At 51.2% G+C, this 16,343-nt stretch overlaps 1 protein-coding gene across 1 annotated transcript in view; it reads left to right on the top strand.

Moving 5' to 3' along the window:
• Positions 1 to 16,343, top strand: part of TNFRSF11A (TNF receptor superfamily member 11a) — a 281,431-nt gene that overhangs the window by 162,276 nt on the left and 102,812 nt on the right. Inside the window, exon 5 of the mRNA XM_069613673.1 lies at positions 15,189 to 15,282. Within this exon, the coding sequence (XP_069469774.1) occupies positions 15,189 to 15,282 (94 nt within the window). The remainder of the gene's footprint in view (positions 1 to 15,188; positions 15,283 to 16,343) is intronic.

The following is a 16,343-nucleotide window of genomic DNA, read 5'->3' on the forward strand; positions in this document are numbered from 1 at the left end:
GAAAGATGAAACTGACGAGTGAGCTCTCTTGATTGTTTTCCTTTCCTTCAAGCCATGGTGTTAGCCAACACATGTTTCACTAATCCGGGCAGTGAATGGGTGCTTAAGTATAGACGAAGTAATTGTTCTTGCATTCGTTGAAGAATGCTTGTCCTAGGTGAGCAGAAATACTTGGCAGCTAACCTGCAGCTGTCAGAAGTATGCACAGTGCGGGCATCCTCAAATTCAGGCGCTTGAAGTGTTGACGTTTGGCATTCTCTTGCACCACATCAAGCTTCGAATTGCCTTCAAATTTTCATTTTTCTTGCAACCTCTTCATGTTTTGTTAAAATCTAAAAACATTTTTTTACTTGCTTATCCTTCATGTTTCCATACACAATGTTATTTGTTCCTTTTAGTTTCTCTTTTTTCCATGTACATTTTAGTTTCGTTTTTTTCAGTTGAACTTTTTCTCCAATTATTTTCCCAGTTGGTGTGAAACCAATTTTTAGTTTTAGATATCTGTGTTATTTTGATTTTTATTTTTTCTCGTTTTTATTTTTTCTCATTTTATTTCTTTTTTTTTTGGTTCTCTACTGCCCCTCCAAACAGTGGTGCACATTGTGAAATGTTAAAAATAAATGAATACATATAAATGCTTTTTCATAAGGGCAACTATTATATGCACAATCTACCTTATCCGTAGAATGGTGTTGCATGTATTTTTGATCAGAAACCTTCTACATTGGTCTCTTCTTTAGATCTGCATGCTTTCATTTACTTTTTGGGGGATTTTACAAAGAAGACCACCCGATCGAAAACATTTATTTTCATGAAATAATTTGTAGATTTTCATAAAGTGCAGCATGGCTCAAAGGGGCAGTTGGGCACTTGAGAAAAAACAATGATTAAAAAAACAAAAATAAAACATCAATATACAATCTGCCTGCATATCTAAAAAAAAAAGGGCACAATTTTAGGCAAGCTGCAGAAAGAATTGGAATAAAGCAGTTCAGTTGAAACCAGATGATCACATCAATGGCATGAAAGAGAATTAACCCATTGTTTTCCTCTGAAATGAAGAATACTCCAACAACAGCAACAACGATCAATTCAAGAGACACACTCTGTACTTAGACGTTCGGCATCCTGGGCAGCTTCGAGATGCCCAAACAAAGGCATTTACTTTCCTTTTATAGGTTATTCTTACTGTGGCCGCCCCTAAACTGAGACCCATAAACTAAGAGGCTTTGGGGTTCATCACTCATTCTACAGTCCTCTCATTTTCTTTCAAGGCTTAGGATAATGTCAGGGATCGGAACATACTGTGTACTTCACAATTGATGAGTCGTTGTATATGCAGTTTGTTTTAATGCCCTGCCTGTGCTGTTGATTTTGAAGCACTACTAAAGTTGTGACTACCCTTTCTTGGGTTTAATTCTTCCTTAATTTGCGCAAGGACCCAGATTGTTCCATGAACCTGTAGACCCACCAGTTACATATTGGAAACAAGTTGGTGGCAGATCTCTCTCTTCGGCTGAGGCTTCCCTCTGGAACAGCCTCCCTGCCTCCCTGAAACTTGAGGAGAACCACCTTCGGTTCCGGAAGCACCTGAAAACCGTCCTCTTTGCTTCTGCTTTCTTTCCTCCTGCCCCCTGCTGATCAGTGATACTGAGACTGCACTGGTTATCTGGCCAGCCTTCTGATCTCGAGCCCTAGCCCTGCCAGTTGCATGCCTGCACTGCCTCCCTGGCAACCCCTGCACCTGGGGCCTGTTTTCTGTATCCCTACAGTCCCCCCACCAGCACTTATTTCAGCACTCACCCTGCACTTGCCACCTGCTGGCCGCTCTTTTATTTATCTTGTTTATTTCTTATCCCATGTACTGCACTTCCCCCCTCCCGCACTTTTCTTTTCCCCCCTCCCGTGCACTTGCGCGATCTGAATGACACCTGGCCTAGTAAGATCGTTGTCTGTCTTCCCTCTGTTCCCCCTCCCTTGCCTCGTCGCGCATTGAAACACCTATGTATAGGCGCATTATAAATGCCATATCATATCATGTGCATTGCCAAATATCCATCAATTAATGTTTGCTGGTCTCCCTTCTCTTGGAGGATCGCTATCCCCATAGTCCCAATTTTTATGATTTCATTTCAATTATCCAGCTTTTCAACACTTGATTCTAGTTGCAGGATAGCGCTAGTTGCACACTAGCACACTGAACTACGAATAAACTGCGTTCTGCGCTGCTTCAGGTGGGACTGCACTGCTACAGCCTCAAGTAAGAAGCATACAAGAGATTCAGAAAAAGGGCATTCACTCTGCAACCATTTAATTTGTGTAGCAATCAAAATATCGGGAACATGCTAGTAAACAAGACATGTTCCCTATTCAATATGAGTTCAGTGAACGTGTTAGCAAATCAACATGTGTTTCGCAAACACGTCACATTCCCTAGCTCCTCAGTTGGGTGTGTAATGAAATAATTGGGCAAAGAATCCTGTAAGAATAGTTACAAGTCAGTAGATTTGCAATACAGGTGAACATGGCACACTGCCTACGTGGTCCTCAAGCAGCGGATGCCAGCTTCTCATTGGCTCCCTTCTACCATTATAATGTATGCAGCTTCATTGAGCTTTGTTTTAAACCCTTCTGGAGAGTCCTCGCTAGGGACCACTATGTCCTAGCTTGTAACTTTTTTCTTCTAACAGCCTCTTTTGGAATATCCGCCATATTGCCACGTTCAGACTTCATTCACCATGTCAGTTCAAAGATGGTGCCTTGAAAGGAATGAAATGCAATATTTGGATCATAGCACCTGTGTGTTTTTTCTCTCTGGGTGCCCACTATGTTGTCACTTGCAGACCTTGCTGAAGGTTGTTGTTTTATGGGCGCTGGTTGAGATATCAGCGGGCACCTGGGGGTTGTGTCCTTTCCAAATCGCGGTTCTCCCTGTGGTTGTAATGCACCTCATCCCGCAATAAGACACAGACGAACCAGACAACCTGAACAAATATATGTTTTTTTTTAAATCCTAAAATGTAAGCATTTTATTCATGGGTGATTTGATAAATAGTACATTATGCACCAGTAAAACAATACATCTTCACAAATAATTTAACTGATGTAGGTTTTTACCTAAGATTTTAACTAGGTGATCAATGCGAGCCAGTGTCCATGTTGTTCTGCACACCACTGCCGCAGCACCGTACACATGACACTCCAGATGTACACCACCCTCTACAGCCACATCACTCACCGTTGAAGTGGAACAGGCAGTGACTCCCCAATAAATAGAAGACACGCGCAAAACAGGATAGATCTTTATGGCCACTATAATTCTTCAGAGAAGGCACAATGAGAGCTTGCCTTGTCGGCACAAATAAAATAAGACTCCAGGAATCAAACTGTAAGCAATTTTTGACGTATATTTTCAAAGTTCGTCTTGCAAAATATAGATTTTCAGTGGAATTCAGTTTTTCTTTGGGCACATACGTGCTATGGGCAGAACCGATGGCCAAGCACACCCCAGTAGTGCTGACAGTCACATATTGGCTACTTTGCTCGCTGGGCTGCATTTCTGTCATCCAGTGAAAAATGTTGCCAAAGGATTTGCTCATGCTCCTCTTCTACAGTGTTGCACCACAAAACTCCTCTTTGAAATCCGTACACTGGCCAGTGGCAGAACATATGCCACCAAGATAAGGCCTCATCACAACCACTTCATGTGACTGGCGCCAACCCGAGCTGCATCTGTTGCGATGGGTGAAACCAATAATTTGCACTTAGATATTGCCAAATGTGTGGCAAGAACCCACTCATCAATTTTTACATGCGCACAAACACACGCATACAAAAACACCAAAAGTCCACTGCTTTCAGAAGCCCTGGGGACGGTGACCCTATGGAGAACTGGTAAAATGCTCAATAACAAGAAACTGAAGCTTATTGGGGTAAGCCACGAGGAGCCTCCAATCTTCTGAGGTTGTCCGCCTTAGCTGTTGTTAAACTGATGCCAGTATCTGTTTAAATTTAGTTAAGATTAGTCAAGATCCTCTCCGGACCCAGAACCAACCGCTCCAGCGGGGGTGTAGCCCTGATTTTCCTGGAGTGGATCCCTGCTTCTGTCATTCCAATGCAGGCCACTATCTGCACGCCGCCTGGCCAGGTTGCTCTCTTCCTTGCTAAGTGGGCTGACCTCTCCACTTCTCCTCCTCAGAGACCTGAACAGCCACCTGGATGCTACTAGCCCCTCTTTGGGGCTCTTTCGCAGCCTCTCTGACCCTCTCTGCCTCTCTCTATTCTTCATTCTGGCCCAACTCACTCTGCAGGGCACACTCTGGATGTTCTGATCTTTTCAGACCTCCCCCTCTCTAACCGTCTCACCACTCCTCTCTCTTGGAGCAACCACTTTATTCTTTCCTCCCACCTCTCTCTCTCTACCCCTCAGGTCAAGCCGACCCCAGCACTGCCACACATCTTCTCGGTCATCCTGCCCATGAAGCGTGAATTAGTTGAGGCTTTTGCCGCTACTTTCTCTCCTCCTCCTATACCTTGGGCTGACTCACACTCTGACACAGCCCTCTCTAACTTTCATCTCTTTATCTCTAACACTCTTGACCTCTGTGCCCCTGTCATGAGGATCTGTTTGAAGCCCACATCCAAGTGCAACTGTTGGCATGACTCTAACCTCGCCACCCACTTAAACGCAAGTATAGGGCTGCTGAGAGGAAATGGAGGGCATCAGGCGCACCCTGTGACAAAATGGCCTGCCGTCTGCTCCAAAGGCAGTACATACTCTCTGTCCTCTCTAAGAAGAAAGCCTACATGCAAGCCAGCGTCTCTGCAGAATCTAACAACTCGGCCAAACCTTTCAAAATCTGCAAGGAGCTGGCCAATCCTGTTGCAGTCTCTACATCTCCTGTTCCCGCCCAGGCCCTCTGCACGGTCCTGTCTTCTCATTTCACCACTAAAGCTCAGGGCATCTTGTCCACTCTCTCTTCCTCTACCTCCTCTTCCTCCTCCTCTACTGCTCCCGCCCCCTCTTCGGCTGTTTCTCCTACTCTTTTCTCATCCTTTCTCCTGTTCACCCCTGATGGTGTTTTTAGACAAGTCTGATCTATAAAAATCTTGTCAAAGCGGGTTCTCCCATGCTCATCCAGAACCATCAAGGACCATATCGACACCCTTGCTGCTCAGCCTTGGCTGGTTACTGCAATCACTATTTTGCCACTGGAACCTTTCCCTCCCCCACTTAAGCACTTCCTTGTGCACCCCCTTCTAAAGAAGCCCTTTGCCGATTCTTCCTCTCTGGCTAACTATCGCCCGATCTCCGTCACTCCTTTCCTGGGCAAACTCCTGGGAAAGCTGGTCATCTCCCAGTTTAATCTGCATACTGAATCTGTTGATTGTCTCCACCACCACCAGTCTGGCTTCAGAGCTGCCAGGAGCACAGAAACCGCTCTTCTGAACACCAGTGAAGACTTGTTCTCTAATCTTCTCTCTAACCTTCCTTCTGTCCTCATTCTCCTCGATCTACCCTCTGCTTTCGATACGGTCAACCACGCCATCCTGCTCAATTGCCTCCGCAACAACCTGGGTATCACTGGTCAGGCCCAGGCCTGGTTGACCTCCTTCCTCAATGACCGACCCTCTCAGGTCCAACTTGGGTCTTTCCTCTCTTCTATCTCTCTAATTGTGGTGTTCCCCAGGGGTCTAACCTTTCTCCCTGGATTTTCAACCACCACCTGGCACCTCTTGCGCACTGCATCGCTACATTCTGCTCTAACTTTCAGTGTTATGTGGATGACACCCAGCTCTCCTTCAGGCTCCCATCAGCCACGTCCGCTCCTTCTCTCATATTAGACTTTCTGGCTGCAATTCAGGAATGGCGTGGCGCCAATGATATCTGTCTTAGTGCCAATAAGACTGAGATCCTCCTGACTGGGACACCTGCGCCCTCCTTTCCTCTCTCACTGTGGCTGCCCACCATGCGCCCTCTTCCAGCTCCTTCCTGTGAGGCTAAGAATCTTGGTGTCATGTTCGACTCTACCCTCTCCTTCTCTCCTCACATTTCCGACGTCTCTAAGAAGTCACACTATCCGCTGCACCTCCTCAGCGGTATTCAGCCTTTTCTCACTTTCCCCCAGAAGCTCACTGTCTCTGGAGCCCAGGTCCTCTCTAGGCTAGACTATTGCAAAGCCTCTTTCTAAATCTGCCTTTCTCTACTCTTCGACCTTTATAACTTATCCAGAACAGCACTGTGACACTTGACCTTGGCTTCAAGCCCAGGGATCGTATCTTTCCAGCTCTGAAATATTTTCACTGGCTCCCTGTGGCTGTGGGGATCAAGTTTAAGACTCTTTGCATCGTTCACAAGGCTTTCTGGGGCCTGGGACCGCTCTACCTTTTCCAAAACATCTTCCTTCTTGAGCTCTCCGCTCAACCACCTCTAATTTTCTGAGGGTCAGACGCTTCTCCAAGCAGAAAGTTGATGGCAGATCTATCTCCTCGGCTGGGCCCTCCCTCTGGAACAGTCTCCCTGCCTCTCTCAAACTTGGGCAGAACTACCTCCAGTTCCGGAAGCAACTCAAGACCTTCCTTTTCACTTCTGCTTTCTCTCTACCTCTCCTCTGCTGATGCACCTGACTGCTCAGCACACTGGTCACCTGTTAACCCCCTGAACTCGGGCCCAAGTATCCTACATGTCCAGTTGCCCCAACACTTCCTACGGTGTCATCTTCAACTCCACCCTCTTCTTCTCTCCTCACAGCTCTGACGTCTCTAAGAAGTCAAACTAGCAGCTGTACCTCCTTATAGGTATTATTCCTAGTCTCGCTTTCCCCCAGAAGCTCACTGTACCCAGAGCTCTGCTCCTCTCTAGGCTGGACTATTGCAACAGCCTCTTTCTAAATCTTCCTGCCTTTCTCTTCGACCTTTACAGCTTATCCAGAACAAGACTGCAGGACTTGTTATTGGCCTCAAGCCCAGGGATCGTATCTCTCCAGCTCTGAAATCTCTTCACTGGCTCCCCGTGGCTGCAAGGATCAACTTCAAGACCCTCTGCATCGTCCACAAGAATTTCTGGGGCCTGGGACCGCTCTACCTCCAACGTTCTCTTCCTAAACATCTTCCTTCTCGAGCCCTGCGCTCATCCACCTCCAACTCTCTGAGGGTCAGAAGCTTCTCCAAGTAGAGAGAAGGGGGCAGATCTCTTTCTTTCTTCGGCTGGTGCCTCCCTCTCGAACAGCCCCCCTGCCTCTCTCAAACTTGAGCAGAACCACCTCTGGTTCCGGAAGCAACTCAAGACCTTCCTTTTCGCTTCTGCTTTCTCTCTTCCTCTCTCTTGCTGCTGTCCCTCACTGCTCCGCACACTGGTCACCTGGCCAACCACTGAAACTCTGGCCCAGGCTCCTGCATGTTCAGTTGCCCTTGCACTGTCTCTGAGCCCCCCCCAACCCTTAAGGATCTGGATCTGCAACCCTACAGTCCCTTGTCTCTCTGTACTTAAGAGCCACCCTCCAGCAGCACTTATTGAGTTACCTGCACTTTTCCCTCCCACCACATCCCCCCGGCACTTTCACCCCACCCTGCTCCCGCACTTGCGCGATCTGAAATGACGCAAGGCCTAGTAAGATTGTTGATTTGTCCTCCTTCTGTCCCCCCTCCTTGTCTTGTCACGCCTAAAAACACTTGTGTACAGGCGCGTTATAAATGATATGATATGATATGATAGTTTATTTATATAGCGCCTATACGCAAAGTGTTTCAAAGCGCTTCATGGCAAGGGAGGGAACAAGCGAAAATACAATTACATTCTTGCAGGCCCTGAATACTAAGGATGTGAAATTAACTATCGTACTCGGCCTGACGACATTTCAGATAGTGCAAGAGCTAAGACATAGATAAGGAAGTGAGGGGGAGAGTGGGAAGGAAATGGAAACAGACACGCGACTACCGTACTAGGCCTGATGACATTTCTGGTAGAGCCGGAGAAAACAAAAGGTGAGGGAGAGGGGTGCAGAAAGGGAGGGGAGGAACAAAACAAGCGACTATCATACTAGGCATGACGACATTTCAGATAGTGCTGGAGGGGGCGGTGGGGAGGAAAAAAACAGTAATGGGAGGTTGTAGGAAACAGACGAGGTTGCTATCATATTAGGTCCAGGGACAATTCTGATAGAGTAAGTGCATAGAAGAAAGTAAGGGGAGGAGATAGGAAAAGGGTGGGCGGGGCTTGCTAAGTGGTGAAAAAGAGCGGCAGGCAGGAAGGCACCATGTGGGCGGGGCTTGCTAAGTGGTGAAAAAGAGCAGCAAGCAGGAAGGCACCTGGTGGGCGGGGCTTGCTTAGTGGTGAAAAAGAGCGGCAGGCAGGAAGGCACCAGGTGGGCGGGGCTTAGGCCAGGTGACCTAGATCCACTTGCACCTGCTCCCCATCTGCAAAGGAAAAGAGGCCGGAGGGCTCTTTAAGTAGGAAAAAGAGCGGCAAGCAGGAGGGCACCAGGTGGGTGGAGCTTGCTAAGTGGTGAAAAAGAGCAGCAAGCAGGAAGGCACCAGGTGGGTGGGGCTTGCTAAGTGGTGAAAAAGAGCGGCAGGCAGGAAGGCACCAGGTGGGCGGGGCTTAGTCCAGGTGACCTAGATCCACTTGCACCTGCTCTCCATCTGCAAAGGAAAAGAGGCTGGAGGGCTCCTTAAGTAGGAAAAAGAGCAACAAGCAGGAAGGCACCAGGGGGGCAGGGCCTATAAAGTGGTGAAAAAGAGCAGCAAGCAGGAAGACACCTGGTGGGCGGGACTTGCTAAGTGGTGAAAAAGAGCGGCAGGACGGAAGGCACCAGGTGGGCGGGGCCTAGGCCAGGTGACCTAGATCCACTTGCACCTGCTCCCCATCTGCAAAGGAAAAGAGGCTGGAGGGCTCCTTAAGTAGGAAAAAGAGCAGCAAGCAGGAAGGCACCAGGTGGGCGAGGCTTGCTAAGTGGTGAAAAAGAGCGGCAGGCAGGAAGGCACCAGGTGGGCGGGACTTAGGCCAGGTGACCTAGATCCACTTGCACTTGCTCCCCATCTGCAAAGGAAAAGAGGCTGCAGGGCACCTTAAGTAGGAAAAAGCGCAGCAAGCAGGAAGGCACCAGGTGGGCGGGGCTTGCTAAGTGGTGAAAAAGAGCGGCAAGCAGGAAGGCACCAGGTAGGCGGGGCTTGCTAAGTGGTGAAAAAGAGCGGCAGGCAGGAAGGCACCAGGTGGGCGGGGCTTAAGCCAGGTGACCTAGATCCACTTGCACCTACTCCCCATCTGCATAGGAAAAGAGGCTGCAGGGCTCCTTAAGTAGGAAAAAGAGCAGCAAGCAGGAAGGCACCAGGTGGGTGGGGCTTACTAAGTGGTGAAAAAGAGCGGCAGGCAGGAAGGCACCAGGTGGGTGGGGCTTGCTAAGTGGTGAAAAAGAGCGGCAGGCACGAAGGCACCAGGTGGGCGGGGCTTAGGCCAGGTGACCTAGATCCACTTGCACCTGCTCCCCATCTGCAAAGGAAAAGAGGCTTTAGGGCTCCTTAAGTAGGAAAAAGAGCGGCAAGCAGGAAGGCACTAGGTGTGCGGGGATTACTAGTTGGTGAAAAAGAGCGGCAAGCAGGAAGGCACCAGGTGGGTGAGGCTTCCTAAGTGGTGAAAAAGAGCGGCAGGCAGGAAGGCACTAGGTGGGCGGGACTTAGGCCAGGTGACCTAGATCCACTTGCACCTGCTCCCCATCTGCAAAGGAAAAGAGGCTTTAGGGCTCCTTAAGTAGGAAAAAGAGCGGCAGCAGGAAGGCACTAGGTGTGCGGGGATTACTAAGTGGTGAAAAAGAGCGGCAAGCAGGAAGGCACCAGGTGGGTGAGGCTTCCTAATTGGTGAAAAAGAGCGGCAGGCAGGAAGGCACCAGGTGGGCGGGGCTTGCTAAGTGGTGAAAAAGAGCAGCAAGCAGGAAGGCACCAGGTGGGTGGGGCTTGCTAAGTGGTGAAAAAGAGCGGCAGGCAGGAAGGCACCAGGTTGGCGGGGCTTAGGCCAGGTGACCTAGATCCACTTGCACCTGCTCCCCATCTGCATAGGGAAAGAGGCTGGAGTGCTCCTTAAGTAGGAAAAAGAGCAGGAAGGCACCAGGTGGGCGGGGCTTGCTAAGTGGTGAAAAAGAGCGGCAAGCAGGAAGGCACCAGGTGGGTGGGGCTTGCTAAGTGATGAAAAAGAGCGGCAGGCAGGAAGGCACCAGGTGGGCGCGACTTAGGCCAGGTGACCTAGATCCACTTGCACCTGCTCCCCATCTGCAAAGGAAAAGAGGCTGGAGGGCTCCTTAAGTAGGAAAAAGAGCAGCAAGCAGGAAGGCACCAGGTGTGCGGGGCTTACAAAGTGGTGAAAAAGAGCGGCAAGCAGGAAGGCACCAGGTGGGTGGGGCTTGCTAAGTGGTGAAAAAGAGCGGCAGGCACGAAGGCACCAGGTGGGCGGGGCCTAGGCCAGGTGACCTAGATCCACTTGCACCTGCTCCCCATCTGCAAAGAAAAAGAGGCTGGAGAGCTCCTTAAGTAGGAGAAAGAGCAGCAAGCAGGAAGGCACCAGGTGGGCGAGGCTTGCTAAGTGGTGAAAAAGAGCAGCAGGCAGGAAGGCACCAGGTGGGCGGGACTTAGGCCAGGTGACCTAGATCCACTTGCACCTGCTCCCCATCTGCAAAGGAAAAGAGGCTGGAGGGCACCTTAAGTAGGAAAAAGCGGCAAGCAGGAAGGCACCAGGTGGGCGGGGCTTGCTAAATGGTGAAAAAGAGCAGCAAGCAGGAAGGCACCAGGTAGGCGGGGCTTGCTAAGTGGGGAAAAAGAGCGGCAGGCAGGAAGGCACCTGGTGGGCGGGACTTAGGCCAGGTGACCTAGATCCACTTGCACCTGCTCCCCATCTGCAAAGAAAAAGAGGCTGGAGGGCACCTAAAGTAGGAAAAAGCGGCAAGCAGGAAGGCACCAGGTGGGCGGGGCTTGCTAAGTGGTGAAAAAGAGCAGCTAGCAGGAAAGCACAAGGTAGGCGGGGCTTGCTAAGTGGTGAAAACAGCGGCAGGCAGGAAGGCACCAGGTGGGCGGGGCTTAGGCCAGGTGACCTAGATCCACTTGCACCTGCTCCCCATCTGCAAACGAAAAGAGGCTGGAGGGCTCCTTAAGTAGGAAAAAGAGCGGCAAGCAGGAAGGCACCAGGTGGGCGAGGCTTGCTAAGTGGTGAAAAAGAGCGGCAGGCAGGAAGGCACCAGGTGGGCGGGACTTAGGCCAGGTGACCTAGATCCACTTGCACCTGCTCCCCATCTGCAAAGGAAAAGAGGCTGGAGGGCACCTTAAGTAGGAAAAAGAGCGGCAAGCAGGAAGGCACCAGGTGGGCGGGGCTTGCTAAGTGGTGAAAAAGAGCAGCAAGCAGGAAGGCACCAGGTAGACGGGGCTTGCTAAGTGGTGAAAAAGAGCGGCAGGCAGGAAGGCACCAGGTGGGCGGGGCTTAAGCCAGGTGACCTAGATCCACTTGCACCTGCTCCCCATCTGCATAGGAAAAGAGGCTTGAGGGCTCCTTAAGTAGGAAAAAGAGCAGCAAGCAGGAAGGCACCAGGTGGGCGGGGCTTGCTAAGTGGTGAAAAAGAGCGGCAAGCAGGAAGGCACCAGGTGGGTGGGGCTTGCTAAGTGATGAAAAAGAGCGGCAGGCAGGAAGGCACCAGGTGGGCGGGACTGAGGCCAGGTGACCTAGATCCACTTGCACCTGCTCCCCATCTGCAAAGGAAAAGAGGCTGGAGGGCTCCTTAAGTAGGAAAAAGAGCGGCAAGCAGGAAGGCACCAGGTGTGCGGGGCTTACTAAGTTCTGAAAAAGAGCGGCAAGCAGGAAGGGACCAGGTGGGTGGGGCTTGCTAAGTGGTGAAAAAGAGCGGCAGACACGAAGGCACCAGGTGGGCGGGGCTTAGGCCAGGTGACCTAGATCCACTTGCACCTGCTCCCCATCTGCAAAGGAAAATAGGCTGGAGGGCTCCTTAAGAAGGAAAAAGAGCAGCAAGCAGGAAGGCACCAGGTGGGCGAGGCTTGCTAAGTGGTGAAAAAGAGCGGCAGGCAGGAAGGCACCAGGTGGGCGGGACTTAGGCCAGGTGACCTAGATCCACTTGCACCTGCTCCCCATCTGCAAAGGAAAAGAGGCTGGAGGGCACCTTAAGTAGGAAAAAGCGGCAAGCAGAAAGGCACCAGGTGGGCGGGGCTTGCTAAGTGGTGAAAAAGAGCAGCAAGCAAGAAGGCACCAGGTAGGCGGGGCTTGCTAAGTGGTGAAAAAGAGCGGCAGGCAGGAAGGCACCAGGTGGGCGGGGCTTAGGCCAGGTGACCTAAAACCACTTGCACCTGCTCCCCATCTGCATAGGAAAAGAGGCTGGAGGGCTCCTTAAGTAGGAAAAAGAGCGGCAAGCAGGAAGGCACCAGATGTGCGGGGCTTACTAAGTGGTGAAAAAGAGCGGCAAGCAGGAAGGCACCAGGTGGGCGAGGCTTGCTAAGTGGTGAAAAAGAGCGGCAGGCAGGAAGGCACCAGGTGGGCGGGACTTAGGCCAGGTGACCTAGATCCACTTGCACCTGCTCCCCATCTGCAAAGGAAAAGAGGCTGGAGGGCACCTTAAGTAGGAAAAAGAGGGGCAAGCAGGAAGGCACCAGGTGGGCGGGGCTTGCTAAGTGGTGAAAAAGAGCGGCAAGCAGGAAGGCACCAGGTGGGTGGGGCTTGCTAAGTGGTGAAAAAGAGCAGCAGGCAGGAAGGCACCAGGTGGGCGGGGCTTAAGCCAGGTGACCTAGATCCACTGCACCTGCTCCCCATCTGCATAGGGAAAGAGGCTGGAGGACTCCTTAAGTAGGAAAAAGAGCAGCAAGCAGGAAGGCACCAGGTGGGCGAGGCTTGCTAAGTGGTGAAAAAGAGCAGCAAGCAAGAAGGCACCAGGCGGGTGGGGCTTGCTAAGTGATGAAAAAGAGCGGCAGGCAGGAAGGCACCAGGTGGGCGCGACTTAGGCCAGGTGACCTAGATCCACTTGCACCTGCTCCCCATCTGCAAAGGAAAAGAGGCTGGAGGGCTCCTTAAGTATGAAAAAGGGCGGCAAGCAAAAAGGCACCAGATGTGCGGGGCTTACTAAGTGGTGAAAAAGAGCGGCAAGCAGGAAGGGACCAGGTGGGTGGGGCTTGCCAAGTGGGGAAAAAGAGCGGCAGGCACAAAGGAACCAGGTGGGCGGGACTTAGGCCAGGTGACCTAGATCCACTTGCACCTGCTCCCCATCTGCACAGGAAAAGAGGCTGGAGGGCTCCTTAAGTAGGAAAAAGAGCGGCAAGCAGGAAGGCACCAGGTGTGCGGGGCTTACTAAGTGGTGAAAAAGAGCGGCAAGCAGGAAGGCACCAGGTGGGTGGGGCTTAGGCCAGGTGACCTAGATCCAATTGCACCTGCTCCCCATCTGCAAAGGAAAAGAGGCTGGAGGGCTCCTTAAGTGGGAAAAAGAGCGGCAAGCAGGAAGGCACCAGGTGGGCGAGGCTTGCTGAGTGGTGAAAAAGAGCGGCAGGCAGGAAGGCACCAGGTGGGCGGGACTTAGGCAGGAGACCTAGATCCACTTGCACCTGCTCCCCATCTGCAAAGGAAAAGAGGCTGGAGGGCACCTTAAGTAGGAAAAAGCGGCAAGCAGGAAGGCACCAGGTGGGCGGGGCTTGCTAAGTGGTGAAAAAGAGCAGCAAGCAGGAAGGCACCAGGTAGGCGGGGCTTGCTAAGTGGGGAAAAAGAGCAGCAGGCAGGAAGGCACCTGGTGGGCGGGACTTAGGCCAGGTGACCTAGATCCACTTGCACCTGCTCCCCATCTGCAAAGGAAAAGAGGCTGGAGGGCTTCTTAAGTAGGAAAAAGAGCGGCAAGCAGGAAGGCACCAGGTGGGCGAGGCTTGCTGAGTGGTGAAAAAGAGCGGCAGGCAGGAAGGCACCAGGTGGGCGGGACTTAGGCAGGAGACCTAGATCCACTTGCACCTGCTCCCCATCTGCAAAGGAAAAGAGGCTGGAGGGCACCTTAAGTAGGAAAAAGCAGCAAGCAGGAAGGCACCAGGTGGGCGGGGCTTGCTAAGTGGTGAAAAAGAGCAGCAAGCAGGAAGGCACCAGGTAGGCGGGGCTTGCTAAATGGGGAAAAAGAGCGGCAGGCAGGAAGGCACCAGGTGGGCGGGACTTAGGCCAGGAGACCTAGATCCACTTGCACCTGCTCCGCATCTGCAAAGGAAAAGAGGCTGGAGGGCACCTTAAGTAGGAAAAAGCGGCAAGCAGGAAGGCACCAGGTGGGCGGGGCTTGCTAAGTGGTGAAAAAGAGCAGCAAGCAGGAAGGCACCAGGTAGGCGGGGCTTGCTAAGTGGGGAAAAAGAGCGGCAGGCAGGAAGGCACCAGGTGGGCGGGACTTAGGCCAGGTGACCTAGATCCACTTGCACCTGCTCCCCATATGTAAAGGAAAAGAGGCTGGAGGGCACCTTAAGTAGGAAAAAGCGGCAAGCAGGAAGGCACCAGGTGGGCGGGGCTTGCTAAGTGGTGAAAAAGAGCGGCAGGCAGGAAGGCACCAGGTGGGCGGGGCTTAGGCCAGGTGACCTAGATCCACTTGCACCTGCTCCCTATTTGACTTATCATATCATAAAATGTGTAGCCTACTGGAGGCACAGGCACACCGCTCTAGCAAATATATCTTGCCAAGCTACTTGGTCTTTCCAGCGTTAGATGTCGTAGTTATGTAGCATCTTTCTTTTATTTTGTGGGGTGCATATGCAACACATTTACCATTCCCCTAATTTGATGCTAGCCCTCAGAAATGTTGGATTAATTTATTTGCACTCCATTATCCTCTCTCCTATGCAAACAATATGTGGTCATTCTTTTTTTTTATTTCTTTGGTTTTTTAAAAGTATATAAACATTCACAACGGGCATATTGCAAATACTCTAGATCTGTCTTTAATAGTTTGTCAAAGAAACTCTCGAGCTGCACATTGTCGTGATTCTAGTGGTAAAAATTAAATGTTGACCAGCATCCATATTCTTAGAGGCATGCTCAACGCTTAAACGAACGTACCCCAAACCCCCTATGAATGAACATTCTGTATTACGTTTGGTGGGAAAAATCGCATTCAATGAAAAATTACGTCATTGAATGTTGTAATGATGCAGCCGTTTAACGTAACATGTGTATTTCTTCCGCCCTTCCTCACTTGCAGCAACTAAAGACACGGACACTGTGTGCACGCCATGTGCATTGGGACGATTCTCAAACATTTCCTCAGCTTTTGAAGAGTGTCAGCCTTGGACGAAGTAAGTGAAGCAGTTTTGTGTCGACCAACACCCAGAAATGCAGATGTTCAGAGTCGTGAACGGTTGTATGTGCCTGCGCTCTGTCTGATGAGTGCTAGGGCATGAGTGATTTTGGATAACCAAAATACTTGCACGTGGGATGCATGCGTGTGATTTTCACAGCCTGTGCTTGGTTTTTGCTGCACTAGATTTAGTGATGTTTTGCTGCTACTCCGGCCGCAGTACCCTGGGACAGGAGGGCCATGTGCTACTTATTTCGACAATACTGCGGAGGTTTGCCTAGTCTTTAACAGGTACACATGAAAAACATGGGATTTCTTTTTACTGCGCTTGTTTAACCTGCTTGAACAACTACACTAACAAAAGCGCTACACAGAGTTGATGTACATGTTGTGTTCCGCCCTGCGTCCCGCTACGCGGTGACGCAGGGCGTCCTTAATAAAAGCCCCGCCCCCGCGTTCGGGGAGCAGTTCCGGGCAAACGACGATCCAGCGTGGGTGTGAGTTATTCAGAGCTCCCGCTGGAGCTGCGCCACGGGCCGCGCGGCCTACACGCGCGATGCCAGCCCCCGCGCGTAGGCCGCGAACCTGAAATGCAACAATGGCGACGAGGAGAGACGAGCTCCACAATAAGCTCGGTGCCCTGAAGGCACCACAACGACGCACAGCCATCGCGGCTTAATTTTTGGACACCCGGTGGGGGTGCCATCACACACGTGACCCCCCACCCCAAAAAAAAAAAAAAAAAAAAAAAAAAAAATTTTTTTTTTTTTCGTTTTCTCTCAAATACCAATGAGCTCTGCCTCCAAGACCACAGATCTTCCCATCCACCACAGGAGAGCAGCACCACAGAGTGTGGGGAGTGCCTGGGCACAGCGGCACCTCCAAGGCAGGTAGACGTCGCAGCACAGAATCGGTGGCTGTAGGAGGCACCCACGACAACACGGATCAGGTACACGCCAGCATGGCGGCCGGCACATCCACGCCTGGGCCCTCCACGCCGTCCAGAATGGCGGCAAACCTGTCCATGACGCCGCCTCCACCTCGAACCCAAGGCACTTC

The sequence above is a fragment of the Ambystoma mexicanum genome, chromosome 5p (genome assembly GCF_040938575.1).
Source record: "Ambystoma mexicanum isolate Mex_15411 chromosome 5p, UKY_AmexF1_1, whole genome shotgun sequence".
Lineage (NCBI taxonomy): Eukaryota > Metazoa > Chordata > Amphibia > Caudata > Ambystomatidae > Ambystoma > Ambystoma mexicanum.